Source organism: Candoia aspera, chromosome 4 (assembly GCF_035149785.1).
Source record: "Candoia aspera isolate rCanAsp1 chromosome 4, rCanAsp1.hap2, whole genome shotgun sequence".
In the NCBI taxonomy this organism is placed as follows: Eukaryota; Metazoa; Chordata; class Lepidosauria; order Squamata; family Boidae; genus Candoia; species Candoia aspera.
The window spans coordinates 10407957-10431911 of record NC_086156.1 but is presented as its reverse complement, the minus strand read 5'-3'; the positions used below and the strand labels follow the sequence as shown (position 1 = coordinate 10431911).

Below are 23955 nucleotides of genomic sequence, written 5' to 3'. Positions count from 1 at the left end.
GTACTAACGCCAGTATTGGTGTTCCCACAAAGTAAGGGAAGACAGAGGCTTATGTTTCATGTGTCGTAGTTTTAATATCTGTCTTCTCCCAGAAGCACCTAAACCACCCCCTGCTGATGCAGTAGAAACAAACCTCCTCACCATCACTCCTCTGTCTTTCTCACAGGTGTTCCCTATGACTAATTCAGGTGCCCCCATAAGCGAATATCCCTTTATAAGAACTGGACTTCTTGGGTTCATTGGCCCTGGAGGACTCGTTTTTGTTGTTGGTAAAATGGACGGTCTGATGGTTGTCAGTGGGCGGAGACACAATGCTGATGACATCGTAGCTACAGCGTTGGCAGTGGAACCCATGAAGTTTGTCTACAGGGGAAGGTGGGCTTCCATTTTTTTCATCCTGATTCCTTTTTGAGTAGGATATTGAAAGAGCCCTTCCCTTGCTCAGAACAAACCTTAGATAAGGTGGTGGTCAGTGTTCCAAATAGATTAGCCAACATGCGTTAATTACTACAGTCCTAGAAGGCCTTTATTTAATGTCATGTGCAGAAATAAAACCAAGGCGTAACAAACCATTGTACTAATTTTGATTTTTAAGTTTCCTATTTATCATAGCAAAAATGAAAGAAATTACTTGTATCTGGAGCATTTTGTTTGGCGTATATGGCACCCTATCACTAAGTTATAGTTAACAACTAAGGTAATGGGGTCCATGAGATGGGTGCACTGTTTTTGTGACTGTTGTTGTCCTCAGCAGCTATTATTACTCTTTCTGGTTATTGTTTTTAGTTCTGAACGCTGTTTGCTGCCCAGAGTTGCTCAAGTTGCAAGATGGGCAGCCATATAAGTCGACTAAGATAACAAATAAATAAGTTGTCAGGGCTGCTTAAGGACAAATTAAGACAACGTAGAATAAAACAGGTCATAGTAAAATATTTAGAGAAAAATAGATGAGAACCAATCAGAGAGAGAACAAATATAAAGGCCTGGGAAAGAGACTTTCATCCGGCATCAAAATAGGTACCAGGCCAACCTCTTTAGGAAACTCGTTACAGGATGCTACAAATGGAAACAACTTTGCATATTTCCGTTTCTCTAAATAAAAACTTGGGCAGGAATGACTTTGAGCTGTTATGCTTGTTTTCTTTGCCTTGCTTAGTAAATATTATTCTGAACATATATAGAGCGAAATATTGTTTGCAATGATTGTGTGCTACTCTATGGAGAGCCAACATGAGCTTGCTTTTATAATAACTGTTCTAGTTACTGCTCTATTTTAAACTTCTGTAGGTGTTCAGTGCAGCTGTCTTCTAGAGGAAATAAAGAACCGGGCTCTAATCTTCTCTGTTGCATAACTAATGAGGACTGAGTCATACAAAATCATGAAAGGGAGTTGCTCTGCTCTTAGTCTTCTTACCCAATTGCAATTGTCTTGGTTTGCACATCCCACAGGATAGCAGTATTTTCAGTGAGTGTCCTTCATGATGAGAGAATAGTCATTGTGGCTGAGCAGAGGCCGGATTCTACAGAGGAAGACAGCTTTCAGTGGATGAGCAGAGTCCTACAGGTACAATAGCTTAACCTGTAATCAGCAGGGTTGAGTGGGAAGGCATGATGTGCCAAGATAGCCACTTGTTACCTAAAAGCATAAGCATCCATTGGCATTTGCTGACAGAGGCAAAAGATCTCTAGGTGAAACAGTAATTCTTACTCCTGCCCAGATGATCTTGGTTAATCTGTCCTGGAACCATTGTTCTAATTTTGGATTAAACTAGCTATGAAAATCCACTTTTTAAACATCATATCACTCTTCTTTCTATAATCTATCCTATCTAATCATCAAAACCATAAATCACAAGTTCTTTTTTTTTTCATTTTTACACAAAAGGTCCATAAGATGCTTCCAGTCATCAATAAATGTAGATAATGACTTTTCTCTAATCAAAGAAGTCGATTTATTCATTTCAGCAAAGTCTATCAACTTCACCAACCATTCCTCCATAGTGGGTAGTAGCGAATCTTTCCACCTCTGTGCATATAGTAATCTCGCCACAGTAATCATGTATTGAAATAATTTTCCATGATTTTTTTCTAACTGTTTATCCATTAGTTCTAAAAGGAAAAGTTCTGGCTTCAGTTGAATATTGATCTTTAAAGTCCTCTGTATCAAAATGTGTATCTTAGCTGCTCAAAATCTATGATTCTAAGAACAATTTTCTAATGTTTTCTTCTCTTGAATTCTTATACTTCTAGATAAAGTTAGTCTTGATTTGCAATGTACAGCAATTCTGCATAGTAGGCAAAGAAAGAACATGGGTTTTTAGCTTTAATGTGTTTTCTCTTTGTGAAAACAAACCTTAAGTTGAAGTTGGTCAAGAATTATGTATCTCCTTGATGATTTAAGTTACCTTTTCTGGTTTAACTTTCCGTTTTTACCTCTAAATTCAGATTATGTGATAGCTTTGGTTCACATGCTACAATGAACTACAATTTAACCTTCCAAATTTTAGCAGTATTGGGCCATATGAACACAGCCTGCAGGATTAGTTTTTCTGTTGCATGAAGAAGAACTTGAAGCAACCACAAACTATGGCTAAGTTAATCATAGATACATGATTATGCAACCATAGTCCATATTTAGTAGGGAGTTCCAAATCCTTTCTGTTGCCACATGGATTATGAGGTACCTGCATGCTTGTGAGCAGATGAGCTCAATCCTGCTCCCACCCTTACAGTAACTTCCTTCTTTTTTATATATATTTTTCTAGGCTATAGACAGTATTCACCAAGTGGGGGTTTACTGCCTAGCCTTGGTACCAGCAAACACACTCCCAAAGACTCCTCTGGGTGGAATCCACTTATCAGAAACGAAGCAGCTCTTCCTTGAAGGAGCACTGCATCCCTGTAATGTACTGATGTGTCCACATACCTGTGTTACAAACCTGCCTAAACCAAGACAGAAACAACCAGGTAAGTCTAATGGCTGCCTCTTGGGTTGTGACCAGCTGATAAGAACAGCTAGGTTGCCTCACAATTTAAGACATGTTTGGTTGGGTGTTCTGTGTATTGGTTAGCTTTTAATTTAGTCATTGGAATATTGGTCTGCTTTAGGTATTTTTTTATTTGGTTAATGTATATGCCATCCTTCTGCTTGAAAAGGACTCTCGAGGCAGCTTATAACACAGAAAAATACCTAAGTAGAAATTAAAACAGAATCAGATAATTCAGCAAGAAAGGTTTGGCAAAAGAAAGGCATTGTTACAGGTTTCTGAAAGTCAGGGCATTGTTGCAACCCCAAAGGCCAGCATTCCCATAGTTTGGGATTGATGCAGGAGGAAGCCCAGATTAGGCAACCTCTGAGAGACTAGGCAGAGAGTAAGATCTTCCTCTCCTGCAGATCTTCAAGTCCACACAGGTTGGTAAATAGAGAAGCAATCCCTCAGATAGTAAGACCTAAGCTGTATTAACATCAGTATTCTAAATTGTGCCTGGAAAGCAAGTAGAGATCTTTCAGTATGACCCTGGTATCTTGTACCACTTTTATATCCAGGAGAATGGGGTCCATTTCCAAGAAAATTATTCTTAACCAATTCATAGTGCAGACTGTTGATCCTTTTCTATGAATCTGCTACATGTTTTGTTTGCGTTGTGGAAAGGCTCTGGGGGTTGAGAATTCTGCTGACTCCCAATTAATGAGGAAATCTGAAAAAACGTGTTTTATTGGTTATCTCAAATTGTCTGGGTTCAGCTAATCTCCTCTGCTCCTCAATTGCTAGATGAGATTACCAAAGTATTATAAAAGAAGATAAAAGTCCCTGCTGACCAGCGCTGTCTCATTTCCTCTTATGATTTCAAAGAACACATTTTGGAAATCGGAGCTACAAGATCTGAGCTGTAGAAATCTGACAGCAAAGAAATCCAGTAATTTAATTTTGTTGTGGGTGGCCTCAGTTATTTGCAGCCAAAATGGCAGATATTCCATAGGATTTTGTATGAGATAGTTTCACTCTAGATGAGGAAGCACAGTAATATGAATTTTGCACTGGAAAGGAAGTTTTTAATTCTTTTTTTATCATCTTCCTGATATACTGTAGAAATTGGTCCTGCCTCTGTGATGGTGGGGAATCTGGTTTCTGGAAAAAGGATTGCACAGGCAAGCGGCAGAGATTTGGGACAAATAGAAGATAACGATCAAGCTAGAAAGGTAAAGCGCTAAGCCTTCCATAGAATGGTGGATAAAGAGCATACTTACAACAGATTTCCTTCCATTTGGGACTGGTAATATGAGAGTCCATATACTCAGAGCAGATATTTATATCAGGAGATGTATTTTCTAAACCATATATAACCAATGTCAAGAGACATATTTTCTAAACCAGGGTTCCTCAACCGTGGCAACTCTAAGCTGTGCGGACTTCAACTCCCAGAATTGGCTGGGGAATTCTGGAAGTTGAAGTCCGCACAGCTTAGAGTTGCCAAGGTTGAGGAACCCTGTTCTAAACCATATATAACCAATACCAAGCGGCAGTTACAAATCTGATGCAAGGATGCTATTTTTGTCTTATGTAATTCTGGATATATGTTTATGCATCTTTCAACTTGGTACACCTTATGTATAGTTGTTGAATTTAAAACAGACCAGATTAGCAATGTGAATATTCAATACAAAAAATATCTTGGATATTGTTCCTGATCACATCAGTTCTACCAAGTTTGTGGACAATTTCAGTCTATATAGAACAACAATGAATTAATTGAATTCTCTGTTGATTAACTGAAAAAAAAAGCCCAGCAGTTTATTTTATGTTACTGATTTTTAAAGGCTTGTATTTTCAGATGTTTACCTTCAACATCCTTAAATTTATTCCTTCACAGGAATAAGATCAATGAATCTGTCATACTGGCAGCTGTTTGACAGTTTAGAGAAGAGATAATTCTTTCTAGGAGCTGAAAGGTTTTTAAAGAACTAATTGTGTTTCGTCTCTCTCTTTTTTGCTGTTTATCCTGTTCCCCCCACCAGTTCCTGTTCCTCTCAGAAGTCTTACAGTGGAGGGCACAGACAACTCCTGACCACGTGCTTTATACACTGCTCAACTGTAGGGTAAGGATCTCTGTTGGCTATGCATCTTGGGGAAGTCTGCCATCTCTACCCTGTTTTGTTTCTTGTCGTTTTTACTGTCTTGTTTTCATGTTTTAAATCATCTGTAAATCACACAGAGTCGCTGGGAGTCAGGCAGCATATACATTTAATAAATAATAATAATAAATCAACATACAACTCAGAAGAATTAAATACAAAACCAAGTTCGAAGTGACGAAGGAATATCCTACAATCACCTGGTCCTTCCAGAGGACCATAAAGACCGGGCCGTTCTCCCAGGCTTTTGGATAGGGAGACTAGAGCGCCCCACTGGCTGCTGGGTGTTGTGGGCTGTTCGGGTTGTTGCTGGGTCTGCCATCTTGTTCTTTTCTAGTTTGTTTTTTGCAGCCTGTCTGTTTTGATTCTGTTGTTTTGATTCTGTTTAGCGTCTTGTGAACTGCCTAGCGTTGCTCTGGCATCGGGTGGCACCAAAGCGAATAAAACAAACAAACAAATAATAGTCTAGAACATGGACTTGTACAAACTTTATCCTTAGATGGTACAGCTTGGCATGCAATTTGATATGTCTCTGTGTGACATTGATGGTTTCTTACTTTTGGAAAATCTCAAGCTGTTTGTTTGGGTTGGTTTTTTTTAAGGCCAGTGTTGGAAGTTGCTTCAAACCATCTCACCACTCGAAAAGGGTGATTGCCAATGAGCCAACACATTAGTTCTTCACACTGTGTCCTTACAAATTTCACTTTGACTTTTTTTGAAAGAATTCTTCAGCAGGGGCAAGAATCTCTGGAAAAACTCATAATTCACTTTGAGGTTAATCAGGCAAAAAGCTTTAAAATCTAGCTTTCAACTGACCTAATCAAGATACAGATTTTGCTTCCTTTATTCTTTTTTTCCCTGCTTAAAATGAAATGAATGTGTGGCATTTATATCACTGATCTAGATTTGGAGGCTAAGGTCAATAACTCCGTTAATGAATAAAAAGCTGCACATTAAAATTTTCCTTCTGTGTTTCTGCCTTTTTTACTTAATGAAGGGGACCATAGCAAACTCTCTCACCTGTGTCCAGCTACATAAACGAGCAGAAAAGATAGCTGTAATGTTGATGGAAAGGGGACACTTACAAGATGGCGACCATGTTGCTTTAGTCTACCCACCAGGTAAGTTGTGCAAGTGTACTTTTAGTAGTGACTCTCTAACAGTTTTGCTGTCCTATGTACAACCTTTGACTGACAGAGTATAGTAAATATTAGTTGGAAGGCTATAAGCATTTTTGCTTCATGTATACGTCCTACTGGTTGCTATATACAGTGAATTTGTAAGATTATACCCCAAAGTTTCTCATTGCTCTTTCACAACTGTGTTTCTTTCAGTGTATGGGCTGTTAGACCAACTGTTCCCATAGCTCTCAGTGGGATTTAGGCATACCTGACCTTTTTATTTGCTCTTGTCCTTATTGATTTCAACCAAATGTGCTTCAGTATGTGCCTAGAACCTCATCCTATGTTCAGTATGTAGTTGCTTAATGCTCCAACTTCCAGGATAGAATTGCTATGTAACAGTGGAGAAACAATCCCATTATCTCACAAGCATGAGGGATATAGAGCTGAATTTCATGTACAGGTTATTCAGTATACAATGGAGAGCTGGAGAAACAAATTCCACCTCCAGCAGCTAAATACAATTCGCAATTATATGAGAAACCTGCTCATCTAGAACCAAATGAATTCAAATCATTTCAGTAGAAGTAAACTGTACATGTCTCTCTTTCTCTCCCTCTCTCTTTCTCTTTAACAACACAATCTTATGCATGTCTGTTCAGAAGTCAGCCCCAGTGGGTTCAGTGGTCCTTACTCCTAGGTAAGTGGATATAAGATTGCAGCCTAAAAGCTCCATTTGAATGTAGGACTTCTGGCAGTTGTATTCCCAACACATCTGAACAGCATCAGCTTAGGGAAGGTGGATTTATGATAACCCAATTGGTGTCTTTAGAAATGATTCTCATTTTGTTTCCTCCCACACTCATAGCCAAATCTGTTTTTTTCATCCAGGCATAGATCTGATCGCTGCATTTTATGGATGTTTATACGCGGGGTGTGTGCCAATAACAGTTCGGCCTCCCCACCCACAGAACATTGCAACAACCTTACCCACGGTGAAGATGATTGTGGAGGTCAGTGGGCCATTAATAATGATTAACTTAGAACATGCATGGATTGCCTTTTTCAGTCTGGAGTTGCACTTTTAGCCTCCAGGGGCCACAAGGAATAGATTTGGTGGTGCGGGAATATAACAAGGGTTAAGAATTAAAACTGTTGGGTGAGGGGAGGGGAGTTGTTTTGAAGGTTGGAGGATATAATAGGTATAGTGGCTGCATTCTACATCATTGTGGAGTATCTTTGGTGGGGGGGATCTGTATTGTATGTCCAAACTTGAAAAAGTTTGGCATATGTGAAGATGTGCTTTATAAAAAGTGAATATATACTGTCTTCTAATGTGAAGAGATTTAAATCTCTTTTCTTCCTCTCTCTTTCTGCTGAAACCCCCAGGTTAGTCGCTCTGCCTGTTTAATGACAACACAATTAATATGTAAATTGTTACGGTCTCGAGAGGCAGCCGCAGCAGTGGATGTCAGAACATGGCCGCCTATATTAGACACAGGTATTTTGTGTTTTCCTCTTCATTCAGTTAATGAATTTTTGCATCTTTCAGAATGCCACAAGAATCACATCTCCATTTTTCTCCATAGATGATTTGCCAAAGAAACGGCCTCCTCAGATCTTCAAACCTTCTAATCCTGACATGCTAGCTTATCTCGATTTCAGTGTATCTACAACTGGAATGTTAGCAGGGGTGAAGGTAAGAATTACACACTCACGCTGGATAAGAGAGGATATGGAGGAACAACACAGGAAAAAAAAGTCCCCTTGGTCAATTTTTCTGTAGCTTGCATGGGAGGTACCTAATTTTGTGGCCTTAGGATGAAGCCAAGAGAGCAAGAGCTTGTTTTGAGTTCTCATTTTTCACATGGTAGAACATCCTTTAACTGGCACTATTGGGAGAGTTTTACTTTCTGCATGCCAAGCATGTGGTCTTTCACTGACCCATGTCTGCCCTCTATAGTACTGCTCTATTTTTACCATCCTCTTCAGGGTTGCACAAAATTTCCAGCAGTTCCAGATGATAACCTAGAAATCAAAAGCACAATGAGTCACTCTCCATTTGTTTTTTGTTTGTCTAGTTCACTGATTGTTCTCCTTTGACAACATATTAATTTTAATTATGTAGAAAGGATTCTATGTGCATATGTTTCCAGGAGATGGGTGGGGGGATGATTATTTTTATTCATTCTGTTACTAACTTAAGATCTGGCAGTGCTTCAGACGCAAACCCGCAGAATGGCATAGTTTATCCTTTTGATTACTGCCCCGTTTTCTTCTTCCAGATGTCCCATGCAGCCACTAGTGCCTTTTGTCGTTCTATTAAGCTGCAGTGTGAACTCTATCCTTCTAGAGAAGTTGCTATCTGTTTGGATCCCTACTGTGGACTTGGGTTTGTCCTTTGGTGCCTCTGTAGGTAGGTTTTCCTGATAGGAACTGTCAAGCATCTCTTTTGGAAGCAGCAGGATGTTACTGCTGGACTCTGCGTGTTTGTGTATGGAGGGTGGGGATCAAACGTGCCACATCCTGGGAAAATGATCAACAGGTATATCAGAACAAAGAGAGTGGATTAAGGCTGCTAGGTTTAAGTTTGAAGACAAACGTATCACTCCTAGAGGCAAAATGTAGAGGCCAAATGGAATTAGAGTCATAGTGTCTTGTTACATTTGAGCAAGTAGGTATTTGAGCTATTAACAATAAAATATTACAATGTGGAGCAATCATCTTCAGAGTTTAAGCCAGCCATTTGTTTTTTCAAGCTATTCCATGCTGTCACTTACTCTCACTGGAGGGCTTTTAATGGAATATCATATCCATAACTTTTTTTTTAAACCACAGATCTTGGTATTTCTGCTTGGCTAATATCTCCCTTTGGATCATGCTACTTTGGCTACACAGACATTAAATGAGTGTGCTATTAGTATATACCAAAGTGGGAAACATAAGCCCATAATTTATTTGTTGCTAGCAAAAGGATGTGAAAGGGGGAGGCTAGTAAGGTAATCATGTCCTTCAGGACCTTCAGCCCATTTTCTCTCGGTGTGCAGGATTTCGGTTCATCTTCCTCCCAACTGCCAACTTAAATATTTTAAGCCAATTTGAAGCTTAACACAAAATGTACTTTTGTTTCCTGCCAAACTTGTTTATTAGTACTGTTTCAAAAGTGTTTCCTAAAAAAAGCAAAAAAACCCCTCAGCATCTGTTTCTATTCCTATTTCTGTTAGGAATTTCTAAGATTTTTCTTACTACAAAAACTACATTCCCAACTTTTAATATACAGAAACAGGGATGTGCAAACCATTCATGGTTGGCTATTACAGACACTTTGTAACTTAGCATACATTTTAGAATAGAATCCTTACCTCTGTACTTGGTGCGTAGGCAATAGGACATATATAGAGTTGATACAACTTGATTTCATGGGTTACAGCTCTCTTAAACTTCTGATGAACCTCTTGATCGTGTAAACAAACTTGAAATAAATTTAAATTGGTGCTTTTAAAAAAGGGGTATCTCATTGGGACAGTGTTGTTTTTATTCCAGCTTGGTATCATTGCTATCAATCACTGCTACAGGAGTGTAAAAAAGGATTGAACCCTAGATACCCAGGGTTTGCAATCTGAGCACAAGCAGCCAAATATACATCTATATATAATATAATAATAAAATAAAACCATCTGTTTATCCCTGTTATAGATGCTATGAAGTTGTGCTGGCCTGCTCCATTGTGATGTCCCAGAATGCAGCATTCTGAGACTTCCAAACTGCTAAGGAAAACCCCTTGGAGCATGGAGCCAGCCCATTGGTAAGTCACGGCTGTATTGCGTGGTTTTGCAAAGTTTTGTTTTTGTTTTTATTTTATGTCCCGAAGGGTATAAAATAATAATGAAAAGAAACCTTGCAAAGCAGAGCAATAGACCTCTATCAAAAATTCTCCAGATTCCTATCAATTGGCCACCCACTCCAGCAGGATTTCCTGGGGATCTTTGTCAAAGATTGATGCATTCTGGGCAGAGCAACAGTTGTCAGGCCAACGTGAGTTCATGGATACTAGTCTTTCTAAATCTTTTAGCTGTTTGTGCTGGGCTTTGTTGTGATGTCATTTTTTTTCCCTGCCATGTTTTTGGGTTTGGGAGGATTTTTTGGCAGCTCATCTCTTAATATTTTTATTCTAGCAGCTGTTCAGTTTGGTATTAATTCTGAAGTCTTGGGCACCTGGCAAAGGCCTTTTTGGGTTTTTTTGTTTTTTAATTTGGCCAAGTTTTATTTCTTTGATGTGGAGCCTGAGCTGCTACAACTTACTGATATTCATGTTTATGTGTGTAATTGTGAACTGCCTGGACAGTCTTTAAACTAAAAAGTTGAAATTTTCTTCTGGATAAACAATTTTGCAAAACTAGCTGGAGGTATAAGGGTTGTAAACTTGGTGGGAGAGCACTGTTTTTCATGCAGAAGATCCAGGGTCCTTTAACAGCATTTCTACATTGACCTGGGAAGGATTCCTTAAAAAGTGCTTCAGTTCAGTATAGAAAATACTGAATCTGTGGGCTTCCCCACCTTCCAATGTTAGGAAAGGCTGGTACTATTCCTAAACTCTATCTGAACTTATATTAATAAACCAGAGCCATTTTGATCAAGTTATATATGCCTTGACAGAAAATAGATTCACACCTTAGCATTGTTTGATTTTGGCTAGGTGGAATGTGTGAATCCAGCCCTTGTGGCAAATGCAACAAATGATGATCAAGATAAATCATGGCTTAAGTATTGCCTAGCAAGATTAGGTTTCAGCCATGTACGCAAACTGATCATAGGTCATTCACATTTAAATTCCACTGAAAGCATGAGTTTATAACATGAGATGATTTAAAAGCTGTGTTTGAATTGTTTAATACTGCATTTCTGCAAATATCACCAAGAGGGAAGATCTGTAACAAATTAAAAAATAGTAATTCACAGAAACAAAATAATAAACCAGTAAAACAAGATTAGAGATTCCCTTTACAATGGTGTTTCAAACAGGGTCTAAATAGGTGTTTGTTGGGGATGCTTTTAACTGAATTTCTGCAAAGAGCAGGAGATTGTTCCAGTGGCTTAAAAAGTGTCTTCCAGTTCTATCATTCTGTGAAAAAGTATATATGCAAATATCCCATCTAGATGGCAGCATTATCTTATCTTGATCTTGAAAAGCCAAGCAGGGTCAGATCCAATTATAATTAAATTGCAAACTACCAGGAAATCTCAGAGTTGTATATGATGACATTCCACAAGAAGGAAGTGACAATTTCCAAGCTATCTCCCAGTGGTCAAACATGGGATCTTTTGTATGCAAAGCAAGGTACCTTACCAACTTTAGTGTCCCTTCCTATAAAGTTACCTGTTAATCATCTCACAAGGTGAGAAACCTGGTCTATTGAACCACTTGCTCAGTCAATCCATGTTTTGTTCCAAATCCCAGAGGCACAGGGCAGAAGAATCCTGTAGCTTGCTAAAGACTATTTCCTCAAGGGAGTATCCTTGACAGCAGCAGTAATTCATCACAGGGAACTTGCCATCTTCATGCTACTATTGAAAAACTACCTGGTGTAAGCAGAATAAAATTCAGACCACTGGGTCCCTTTCCCCATAAACTGATTTAAAGCTAGCTTATTCTGACTTTTTCCTCCGGAATATACATTTTTGCTGCTATTTTCATTTCTAAGATTTATGAGCTACGGGGAAACTGTGGCCCTCTGGTAGTTGCTGCACTTTAGTACTCCGTATCCCTGGCCATTGGCTGTGCTTGATGGAGCAATTGGAAGCCAATTGAGCAACATCTGGAGGGCTTCAGATTGTCCATCTGTGAGCTAAAAGCTCTTAGGGAGAGCTGTCTCCTTCCTGAAGTTTGTGAAATAATTTCCTTTTCAATTTGCCATCTTCTGGTTTCTCAAGACAGATTTCTCGTCATGGGATTAACCAATCTTGTATCTTTACAGCGTTTATTCAGGACACCAGTCTATTTTAATTCCTCCCTCAGAATTGGAAACTACACCTGCTCTTTGGCTTCTGGCTGTGAGCCAGTACAAAGTGAGAGATACCTTTTGTTCCTACTCAGTTATGGAGCTCTGCACCAAGGGCCTTGGTTCACAAACAGAATCTCTGAAGGTGAGGAATCCTTGTTCTCTCCTTTTCCTTCCTCCCTCCAGCCTCTTTTGCCTGGTCTTCTCCTCCACATTTGATATCACTGTTTATATTGCTGATGAGTAATTGTCTTTATGAATCGGAACACATTCCTGGAGAAGCACGGCTGGGGGGCTTTTGCACAGATCCATCTTCTGCGCCAGTTGTGCCCTGTCCTGGACTGGGAGGCCTTGCTCACAGTCACTCATGCCTTAGTCGCTTCCTGTTTGGATTACTGCAGTGAACATTACATGGGGCTGCCCTTGAAGACCGCTCGGAAATTACAACTGGTCCAGAACACAGCAGCACACACACTATTGGGTGTTCATAGGTTCGCCCATGTTACATCTCTATTGCATGAGCTGCACTGGCTCCCAGTTTCTTTCCGGGTGCCATTCAAGGTCCTGATTATCACCTACATGTCATGGGACCTGGTTATTGGTGGGACCACCTCTCCCTAAGGAATATCTGCCCATCCCACTAGATCAGATAGGGTAGGCACGCTCCAGATCCCTTCCCTGAAATCCTGCCACCTAGTGGGATCTCAAAAGCCTGCCTTTTCCATGGCTGCATGTACCTTGTGAAACATCCTCCCCCTGGCAATTCGGCAGGCCCCCACCCTTTTAGCCTTTCGGAAGGCCATCAGGACCAAGGTGCTGGGATAGGATAAGATAGAATAGAATAGAAAGAATGGAATGACGGTAATTGGAGCTTGCTGTGGGGCATCCTAAAGGAATTACTAAGGTGCAGGGTTTTTGTTCGATCGTTTTACATTTTATTGTTTTATTGTTGTTTTATAGTTGTTGGTTTTACTGTTGTGAGCCGTCCAGAGTTTTTAAAGTTTTTTTAAGATGGGCGGCCCTATAAATCTTTTAAAGAAAGAAACAAAGAAAAGAAAAGAGACAAATCAGTTGAGCAGGTGGAATTCCGCTTTCCAGGAACATTCTGACCTGCTGTTTCTTGATTATTTTCGGAGTGCAGGGCTGCAAAGAAAATTTATTTCATGATGTTCACCTTTCGTGTCTGTACTTTGCTGTTCAGGGTACATTCATATAAACCTCATATTTTTTTTTTCTATTACATATCACTAGAGGCTTGCATAGCCTTCCCAGGGCCACCTGTAAATGTGACTTTTCAGATCAGTAGATTTCCTTCTTGTGAAGGTAGGGAGTCTGGTGCCTTTAGGGGAAGAAATCCAATCCCCACTCAGCAAAGTGAGCAGGCATCACACACAGCCATAACATGGTTTGATTTGTTTAGGCTTAGTGAGTTATGTGAACCCAAATATTATAGTTTGCAAGCTGTGAACATATGGTTTAAGGCAGTCTCGTGTTGGATGGATGAATTTCAACCATGATGAATTCTCAGCAATAACCATGCTGGCTGGGAGTTGAAAGTCACACCCCCTGGAAGTCATCAAAGTTGGGAACACTGGCTTAAGAACATTGTGTGAATTTAGCCAATTGTGATATATTGAGTAAAACTGTAGTTAAATAAATCATAGCTTAGCAGTGTATGTGAGCTCAGACACTTTCAGTTTTCCAGTGAAGACTCTTTTTAGGTTTTGTTGCATGTGAGAAGGTTTTTAAGCCAGTCTGTCCCTTTCCCCCCACTTTTCTAAGAGATGGGATTCAGAATGGCTAACAAAAAGTTGCATTATAATTATTACCCCATCCTATATCTGTTCAAAACAGGCTCACAATTTAAGAACTGAATTTGTGTGGCTTGTAGAAACTAAGGTAAACTAAAAATAATAAACCCTCTCTACTCCCTAATGCAGAATTCTAGGTAGGTTAGACTTCAGGTCCCATCATTTGTAGCTAACTATTACAGAAAGAAGTCTAAAAAATCTAGAGGAACCACATTGGCAAAAATGTCTATGATGCCTGTTATGATGACATTCCCATTTATTCCAAAATATGGATTTTTCATAGCCCAGAGTTCATTACTGCTTCTGATGTTTTTGCTATTTCAATTCTGAAATAAAGAAAAGAAAGGAAAGGCATTGTTATAGATAGATTTAGATTTCTGCTCCGTCCCATATTTTGTAGGAAGATATATTTGCTTCTGAAAGAATGGTTGAATGAATGGCAGGCACCTTGTTGGATTCTCTTTTTTAATCTCGGAGGTTCAAAAAATATTATAACGATCTGTCTAAATGTCAACACTACCCTTGGGTGACCTGAGTTTGTGCCTTGTTTCCAGGCAAGGGGGCTGGACCTGTCAAGGGTGCGGACATGTGTGGTCGTGGCAGAAGAACGGCCCCGAATAGCTCTGACGCAATCTTTTTCAAAGCTCTTTAAAGATCTGGGCCTCCACCCCAGGGCTGTCAGCACATCCTTCGGCTGCAGAGTTAACCTGGCTATATGTCTGCAGGTAAGGCTTTCTCCCCTGTTGGCAAAAATTGTGAAAGCAGACCTTCCTCAAAGGAAAAGAACCAGGTTTCACTCAAGGTAGCTTGTTACTTTCTTAATCATTGCATGTAGGGGTAGATGTTCCTCTTTCATACTGCAAACATACACCTTTTCTATTTTTGTTAATGAGCTTTCTCCATAATGCTTTCATGTTACATTTATAGCATTTATTGTGCCCTCAGTGTGAAAAGCAATGCAGTAAAAGTCTGCATGAAAGTCCTTAATTTGTAAATTGTAAAAGTCAACCCAAGTCTTTATGCACAATACATCAGAATCTTTTTTTTTCTTGTGAATAGAATAAGGACTTGAATATATGTAGTGCCTTAAAACCATTTAATGTTAGTCAGTTATTGTGGCTAGTGTCAGAAATGGACTAAATGTCCATATGTACTTGTCCCAATCTGAAGCCTGCCTGATATCCTGGGCTCCCAGAGTTCCTAGCCATTAGGGTCTTTGAAGTCCAACCCTATTGGAAGTCTCAGGTTTATGTTGTTCTGGGGGAAAAAGTGACAGAATTTAGTAGGAATACTTAGCATTAATAATAGTGTTTTAGAGAGTAAAACGTTATTTGCATATCACAGTAGTAAATCTTATAAGCATTTTATTAGTATTACAATCTTATAAGATAGGCTTGTATTATTTTTTCCACTATGCAGAACTGGAGGTGAACCTCATCCATTTCAAATAAAAATTTATTTGGGTGGGAAAACATTATCTTTTCCTGCTCCGTGTTCCAGTCCTGTTTTCTGATGGTTCCCATTTCATTTTCTTTTCATATATTAAGAATGAGATATACTTCTTGGATTTTTTTTCAGTAACTTTTTAGTATTTACTTTATACTTATAACTATGTCCATTAGTTTTATGTCACTTGTTGGACTTCTTTTCTTTGTAATTTTAGTTTCCAGTTTCCAACAGCCACATCACTTGGAGAAAACATGTGGCTTGATCCTTCTCTCCACAATATGATTTCAGATGTGTGCACCATTGGGCAACAGTTCCCTGGCCCTGATAGGGAAAATATTTATTCAGCCAAAAGAGTGGGTGGGTTTGCAAAGTGGGCAGAGATTCAAATATGCCACTGGCCACATGTTTTACACTACTTGCCTGCATGCATTCTAAGATTCTGCAATCTCTGACTTTCACAGTCAGATTTTCTTTTCCGTACTTCCTTTGTTGCATAGAGGCAGAGGGCATTGCACTCAATTCTAAATCTTAGCACCCCTATCCCATGACATAAAGGGGAACAGTAATAAAATCTCTTAGAGATGCTGCCATTCTGATCACACAATGGCTTCTTGCGAGTGACGTGGTTATGCTGAGGCAACATACTAAATGGAAGTGAAGTCTGTTAGCCTCAGAAAGACATCAGAAGCATTCAAGCTGCAGAGTCAATCATGGACACAAACTCTGCCTGTTTTGCTTTAAGTCATACAGTTTATTCTCATTCCGAGTTTCATGATAATTTGTTGTACGCCACCCAAGGACTTCAAGTTGGGGTGGGTTACAAAAATTATAAATAAAGAAATACTCAAGACCTACAAACATGCATGCCATGCCATGGATGTATACATACATATATTATATTAATCAGTCTTTCTAAAGAAATAGCAGCGTTAACATTGTGGGGACATTATGCTGTTATTTTCATTTGTTAGTGAGAAAGGAGATTGTGCTATGGTGCTCGTCAGATACATACCTGAAAAATTGGATGTTTATCGCCAAATCTTGGTATTTGTTTAGGTATTTATTTTAATATCACTGTTAGAATAATTTCTTTCTTTGAGAGGCAGTGACAGCTGGGATGAATTGGTCTTATTAGCTGGTTACTGGCCCATACATCTTGAAGCTGAGTAGTTTTTGGTATGGAAATAACATACTAGTCATTTTCCATCAGAAATATTAATATGGCAAAGTGTATAAACTTTCTGTGGAGATGATACACAGCTGGAGAAATCCACTACCTGTGGCAATGTGCCAAAACTATAATAAATAAATTACTAAAGCTGTCAACAGAAACTTGCAACCATCAGTCTCTTTGAGGAGTATTGATCATTGCTTAGGCTGCTCAATAGATCATGAGCATTGGCTATGAACAGTGTCCTAGATTACATTGATTGTTCGAGACTGACTTTCCTTGTGCATATCGCATTAACATAGTTAACTATTCCACATTCAGAAGGTCTTAAAGTATGCTTACTGTCTTGTACCTGAAGGGTTTCTAGGAGCCCATGTGGGCCTAATGTTTGAGATAGTTGAAATAATTGAGGAGATTGTTCCAATTTCATTTAATTTCAAATTTCAGAAAAGTAAACCTCCAGAAGTTGCTTTGAACTCAGCTTTATAAACAGACAAACATATATACAACAAACAATCAGACTTGCAAGATTCTGTTAATATAGTCAATCTCAATAAAAGTAGTTTTAGACTTCCTATGGAGTTGATTTCATGGCCTAGTAGTCTACGTAGTGGGGCTGACACTTATAATGAAGCAGAGGATATTGGTATAGTTCAGGATGTTCCATTTTTGCCTTTGGGAAGCAGCACCCGCATAACTAAAACTACTTAGCAGATTTACACTTTAGATTGGGGAATGGAGAACTCCCTGGCTCAATTTCATTCATGGAGACAAACTTATGTATGATGGGGGGGCAGGTGGTCATGATAGAGTGATCCATCATGAAGTAGAGTTGAACATTCCTCTGAAGGTGGGTGACTTGTTCCTTCCCTTACACACAGATGCACTTTTCAGGTTTAACAATGAAGTGTTCTTCTTCATTTTAATCTTTTGAAAAAGGTACAGCAATTAGAGAAATGCTAAGGTATAGTACAGCATGTTTCATTTGAAAATAGAGTGCCACACAATGTCCTCAAACAATAGTATCTATAATGTCTCTTAAATTGCTGAACTCTTGTTTGTTAAAAATTGGAAAAGCTATATACTTCTGTCTCTCCTGTTTGCTCTACTAAAATAGACACTTCCACCTTATTTATTTATCCATGTATTTATTTTTATTTTTAGACCTTTAAATGATAGGATGTCTATAGTTTATAAAATGCTTATATTGGACATGGTTTTTCCTTTTATTTTAGTCTACTCTTTTTGCATAATTCTCTTAATTTTCCTCTCAACTTCCATTTCTTTTTCAATTATTACTATCTTTACTATTATTTTTTTCATGTGTTACTGTCTTTCCTTCTCCCCGTCTCCCCCTATTCCTGCTGCTGTAGCCTCACGGGCTGGGGAAACTGGGCAAGCAGGTAGGGAATTTTTGTGTTCCCTAAAATATCCACCCGGCAGTGGACAGACTAGATGGAATCCGGAGACCTTTGAGTGGGGATGTGCACGTGATTTGTGTGATTACGTGCAGCAGCCAGGAGTGCCCTGGACTGGGAAGTGTCAAGGGAAGAAAATTTTGTGTACAGAAACGAAATATTTAACAGCTGTGATCCAGATTTAGTCCTCATCAAAAGTTAACCAAGGCTTTATTCATGTGCTTGGGAATGTGTTTTAAAAAACGGCACCCAGGTTGAGCCCTAATATACAAACCATCACAACTGGATTTTATAACCTGCTTCTGGTCAATCACACAAACAATTCCTAAGGTCATATTTATAGACTGACCCTCTCGCACGTCCCCACTTTTTCATTAATGCTAATGGGCTTCTCCGCTCTCAGCACTAGTCTGTTTCGCTGCTGCTGAGTATATTAGCACATTGAGAACTGAGCCCCTCCATGCCAACACAAGAATACAATGTGTTGGCATTATGCCAAGATGCCTGGCAATGCCCCTCCTGTAATTTTCTCTTGCTCTGGTGATGGGATGCTGGTCAATGTTACTTCTTTTAGATGCCTCCTGCTTTCCTTAGCATAGAGTCTGATTTTTTTTAAGGAGTACCAAGAAATAAAGTGCCAAAAAGTGGCCTGGAAACCCAAGAGGAGTCCAGTATCCATTCTTTTTCAACCTCATGGTGTGCCAGCTTGCTTTATTTTTGTAGATGTCCCAATAGTTCTTCATTTGTTTCTTTGTTGTCCAACTTTCCTTCAGGTGCTCAAGTCGGTATATGTAACACCCTCTCCAATTTTACCCCACCATAATAATTGAGATGAGAAAGAGTGACTGGGCTGAAGCCATCCAGTGAGCATCTGGGGCTCGGAGCAAACTTGAACCTGGATCTCCCCAGTTCTTGTCCAACACCTTAACCAAACCTTATTTGGGCCTTTTGGCTGTAAATAAATTGAAACTACAGCAAACCAGTTCTTATTAAACATGTGCTGGCATAATAGCTGTTCCCCCTTTAGACATATCCGGACTTGGGTTTTCCATCAAGAGAACATACACTGCGAAATGAACCAATTATCCCTCCCTGGCTAATATGCCTATAGAATGTGCCTTTCTGCAAATGCACATTTTTGGCACATTGCACAGGACAGGTTGGGCACTTTAAGTCTTAAAGCATCTCCAAACATGAAGTGGCTTTGCAGTGCCAGTGTGGCAACAAAACCTGAAGGTGATTAGAAAGCAATGTGGTTTAATGCATCTGGTTTCTAATCCAAATAATCTGTCCTGGATTGCATTATATAGTATTTAGCCAATTCACTATGTCTCATTAGGTTTTTTTTTAATTGTATTGAGGTAAAAGTCTCACTTGGGCTACTTCACATGATATACTAAGTCAATTTGTTCATTTAGCATTCAGTGTGAACTCAGTCTGTGTGGTTTGTAAACCATGCTTTTGGCTTGGTGTGATGTATGATCCCAGTCAGTAAACAATGGTTTAGTGTAGTGTGTGAACCCAGCCTTAGCCTAGAAAGAAGAAAGCTTCTTTAAAGAGCATAAGTATGTGGACATAGAAAGAATTACTGTATTAAGGGTGAAATGGCCAGGGGATAAGTGAAGACATCATAAACAAATTAATGCACTGTTTTTAAAATACAGTATGTTTTTAAAGTAACAGAATAACTGGTTATGCTTCCTCAATCTGTATATGTTAATATCATATGTCTTGCTTTACAACATTATCAACTTTAAATAAAACTTTTGCATCTGTGTCTCAGGAAATTTAATCACAGGCTTGAGCCTTTACAGGCTGTGTCGTCTTCAGCCAATTCCCTTTCTTTTAGAATTGGCCAAACTTATGCACCCTTCATTATTTTTCCATTGAAACTCGTTTTCAGGAAGATGAGCAACTAGAAATTATGTTTGCAATCAACAGGTTAATAAAGAAGCCAAAGAAGAGATGATTAGATTTCCATATATATATACAGGTAGTCCTTGTTTAGTGATCACAATTGGGGCTGGCAACTCAGTCATTAAGTGAAGTGGTCATTAAGTAAAACCATGACTGTTCTTTTGATCTTACTTCAGCTTTCCTTTGCTTTACAGACCTACAAAGGTCATAAATGTGAGGATTGGTCATAAGGTTACTTTTTCATCACCATCATAACTGCAAACGGTCACTCCATGAGGCAGTCACTAAATGAGGATCACCTATATATACAGACAATACTAATGTGTACTTTTTTTTTTACCATGACACATGGTATAGTACCATGACAGTATAACAGATTTTCAGTTTTAAAACTGTAACAATAAATAAAATGTAGAGAGACCTATTTCTTCAGATGCTAACTAAGAGTTTTCTTTTACAGGGAACATCTGGGCCAGATCCGACCACTGTGTATGTTGACATGAGGGCCCTCAGACATGACAGGTATAATTTTTATTCTAATTTTGCCAAATTTGTAACTGGAATGTACAAGTAGTATTTGAGGGAGGAAGATAAAAATGTTTGTCACATCTTGTTGGTCACAAGAAGAAATAGAAAGGAGATAGATCAGTAAGTAGGTAGGTAGGTAGGTAGTTTTTGTTTTACTTTCTGCTGGTTTTTTAAATACTTCCAGATTTCTTTTTACCATTTTTTAAAGCAATTTCTATATTCCATTTGTATATTCAAATTTCTCAAAGTTAAAATACTAAGAAGCAAAGGGCATTAATCATTTAAATACTAGCAAATAAAATTACTGTATATTAAGCACATTAAATATAAAACATATTCACATGTGTTATCCACACAGAAAAGGCTTAAGTAAAAAGATGAGTCCTTGGTAAGTGCCTAAAATATCAGGTGGAAGAGAGCATTTCCGCTAAGAAATTCCACATATAAATAATTTCCAGATGGTAACCTGTAAATTCCAGCACAAGCAGCAAAATCTCCTTTTATCATTTATCATATGCTGTGTGGTAGGATTATTATATTCTGTCTCTCATTTACTCAGAGAACCAGTTGATTATTAACCATCAGTGCTTTATTTGGTAGTAATTTTATGAATGGGTGTCATGTAGAAGTTGCTTTATATGGAGGTACGTGAAAGCATTTCCTCTGGAGTGCTTAATCATGGATGTCCAGGGATACCTGACAGAAGAGTTGGTCAGAAAAGTCAAGATGGCTGCTGCAACTGCATGATTGAAGCCCCGTGTTCTTTTTACATGTGGCACATGTAGAAAAAGGGGTGTGGCTTCAATTGTACAGGAGCTGTCTTGATTTTTTTGACTCTATAGACAACCCTATCAGTCCTTTTCTTTCCTCCAGTGGTCAACGCCCTTTCTTTTAAATTGCTGTAGGCTTCTTCCTGCCTTTCTTAAATGGAAGGGTCCCATCAACCCTTTTCTTGCAAAAACGCAGCAGTGTACCATTTCATCACAGTTTTCACTCAGCACTATACATTACTTTCCTTGACTTGATGGTTTGATTGACCTGGAAAGATCTTCCTTAGTGGTCTTAAAGCTGGATTTCTTGCTATAGAAACAATTACATGAAGAATTTGAGTGTGTGTTATAATTAATGACAGGTGAACTGTTCCCACCTGTTCAGTTTCAATTGAGCTCTGCAAATGAGCCGACTTCCCCATGGTGGGAAATACACCCAACTCCAGGATTCTAGTTCTTCCAGAGATGATACCTGGGAACACAAAAATTACAACCGTCACGTAAAAGGACGAGCCTTTTCCGTTCCAATTCACGCTTCAGCCCTCCTGTGGGCTTCTTAGCAAATCTAGCCTTTGTCCTCAGTCAGGTGGTATCCAGCAGCTCCCAGGACTTTTGTTCTGGGACAGCCATTTTCTGTTTTGTTAGTTCTCTGCTACCACTTCTTTGATTTTGGGGTGGGGGTGTCTGTCTCCCTGCTCCTTTGAGTTTAGAAGGAAGTAAGAAAAATGCCATTTCTTGATTATCCACTACAATCATCCTGTATAAGAATCCAGTAGCTCAGCCTGCGAGTGATGTTGCAAATAAACAATTAGCTGTCAGTTAGGAAGTTAGTCCAGACCTTACAGGATGGGAGCTGTGTTGGTCCACGGTGGCACAAAATCAGGAGTTTGGTGGCACCTTTTCTGACTAACAGATTTTATTAAAAGGCAAAATTTGACTAACCGATTTTATCGAAAGCTTTGGTGAGAGCTTTTCTCTCTCTGCTTGTTTTTTCCCCCTCCACCTATATAGCCTTTCCAAGACCCACCCAACTTTCTCCCATCTCCAAACCCTCTTCAGCTTAGCAACCAGGGCCCCTTTTTCTTTTCTTTCCCTATGGCTCAGAGACAATATGGGTACGGAGATGAAGAAGACAGTGGTAGAAAGCCAGAGCTTTGCTTTGAAGTAAATCCAGCGCCATAAGAATTTGTGTTTTACAAACTGAAATTTGGAGGGGGGGCAGAGGCCTCCAAGGATGAGTGTTCTGCCAAGTGTCCAAGCAGCGATCAGGTGCTCAGACAATTGGTTCTTTTAGATCCAAACACAATAAGCACACCAGTGGATAAAGAGACTTTAAGCTTTATTATAAACTTAAGCAAACAGAGTTAAACAGAAACACAGTTTAAACCAGAAACACAGTTTAGGCAGATTAAACAAAAGTATAAAAAGCATAGCATAAGGAAAGAAATCATAACATACCTAAGCAAGTTGATACCCAATCCCTTTTATGTTGCCAGGAGCCTCCTCACCAAGGCAACAGGGACCGCCCCCCCCCCCAGGGTGGCAATTGTTCTACAGCACCCAGCGCACTGGATCTGTACAAAAGCTCCCAAATTCCAAAACACTTCCAAGAGTTTTATCCAAGTCTGGCCCTTAAACCTCGTGACCATGTTTCCATGGTTTGTTTGTTTGTTTATCAAATTTGTCACCACCCATCTCCTCCAACCGGAGGGACTCTGGATGGTTTACAATATAAAACAATAAATATATAATAAAATTCCAGTATAAAATACACTGGTTGCAGGCTACGAGACCTGACCTTGACTAGGAAGCTTCCCAAGGCCCAAAAACACCTGTCTATGACATCATCCAAGAGCCTGGGAAGTTTTACAGATCTTAACAAAACAATTGGGGGGTTTTCTCTTATCTCTCTCCCCACTCCAAACAAATATATGTTCTGGAGGGCTGTTGGAGGAGCAGACTTACAAACTTTCAGTCTTGTGGTTTTATTCCCCCCCCCCCCGCCAAACAGAAATAAAAAACAAGCAATTAAACATCAGCATAACTCAACATAAACTCAAATCTTCTTTGTGTGAGGGAGAAAATCAACATATGTCACTTAACTCTTTGAAAGAACAATGGTCTTCTGCATTGCCACTACAGTGAGGGATGGTGCAAGGAGTACTGCTACCTCCCAGCACCAAAGATTGAGCAACTGTCTCTTGAATCCTTGTATTGACAAAGGGACTATAGTGGAAAGATGCTTGCTGGTTGTAAAAGGGAAAGATTCCCATTTAGTCGTGTCTAATGACACACTAGGGGGCGGTGCTCATCTCTGTTTCCATGGCCAAAGAGCCAGCGTTGTCTAAGGACACTTCCGCATCATGTGGCCAGCATGACAATCACGGAAACACTGTTACCTTCCCGCCGAAGTGGTCCCTATTTATCTACTCGCATTTGCATGCTTTCGAATCGCTAGGTTGGCAAGAGCTGGGGTGAGTGCAGAAGCTCACTCTGCTGCGTGGCACTCTCGAACCACCGAACTTGCAACCTTCTGGTTGACAAGCCTGGCGTCTTAACCACTGAGCCACCACGCCCCCTGCTTGCTGGTTGGGGAGTTGGAAAATCCTCTTTCAGGGGTGTCTGCAGGGCATCATA

At 39.4% G+C, this 23955-nt stretch overlaps 1 protein-coding gene across 5 annotated transcripts in view; it reads left to right on the top strand.

The window, feature by feature from the left end:
* The window catches only part of DIP2C (disco interacting protein 2 homolog C), a 258599-nt gene that overhangs the window by 222150 nt on the left and 12494 nt on the right, over window positions 1-23955 (top strand). For 4 of the 5 annotated variants that reach the window (XM_063303406.1, XM_063303405.1, XM_063303408.1 and 1 more), the window contains 13 exons: window positions 167-375; window positions 1450-1564; window positions 2766-2967; window positions 4092-4201; window positions 5018-5098; window positions 6132-6255; window positions 7147-7268; window positions 7645-7756; window positions 7845-7954; window positions 8541-8671; window positions 12231-12399; window positions 14620-14790; window positions 20481-20542. In XM_063303406.1, the coding sequence (XP_063159476.1) occupies window positions 167-375; window positions 1450-1564; window positions 2766-2967; window positions 4092-4201; window positions 5018-5098; window positions 6132-6255; window positions 7147-7268; window positions 7645-7756; window positions 7845-7954; window positions 8541-8671; window positions 12231-12399; window positions 14620-14790; window positions 20481-20542 (1718 nt within the window). Of the gene's footprint in view, window positions 1-166; window positions 376-1449; window positions 1565-2765; window positions 2968-4091; window positions 4202-5017; window positions 5099-6131; window positions 6256-7146; window positions 7269-7644; window positions 7757-7844; window positions 7955-8540; window positions 8672-9951; window positions 10061-12230; window positions 12400-14619; window positions 14791-20480; window positions 20543-23955 lie in introns of those variants that run through there. The other variant, XR_010067928.1, reaches the window with a different exon arrangement.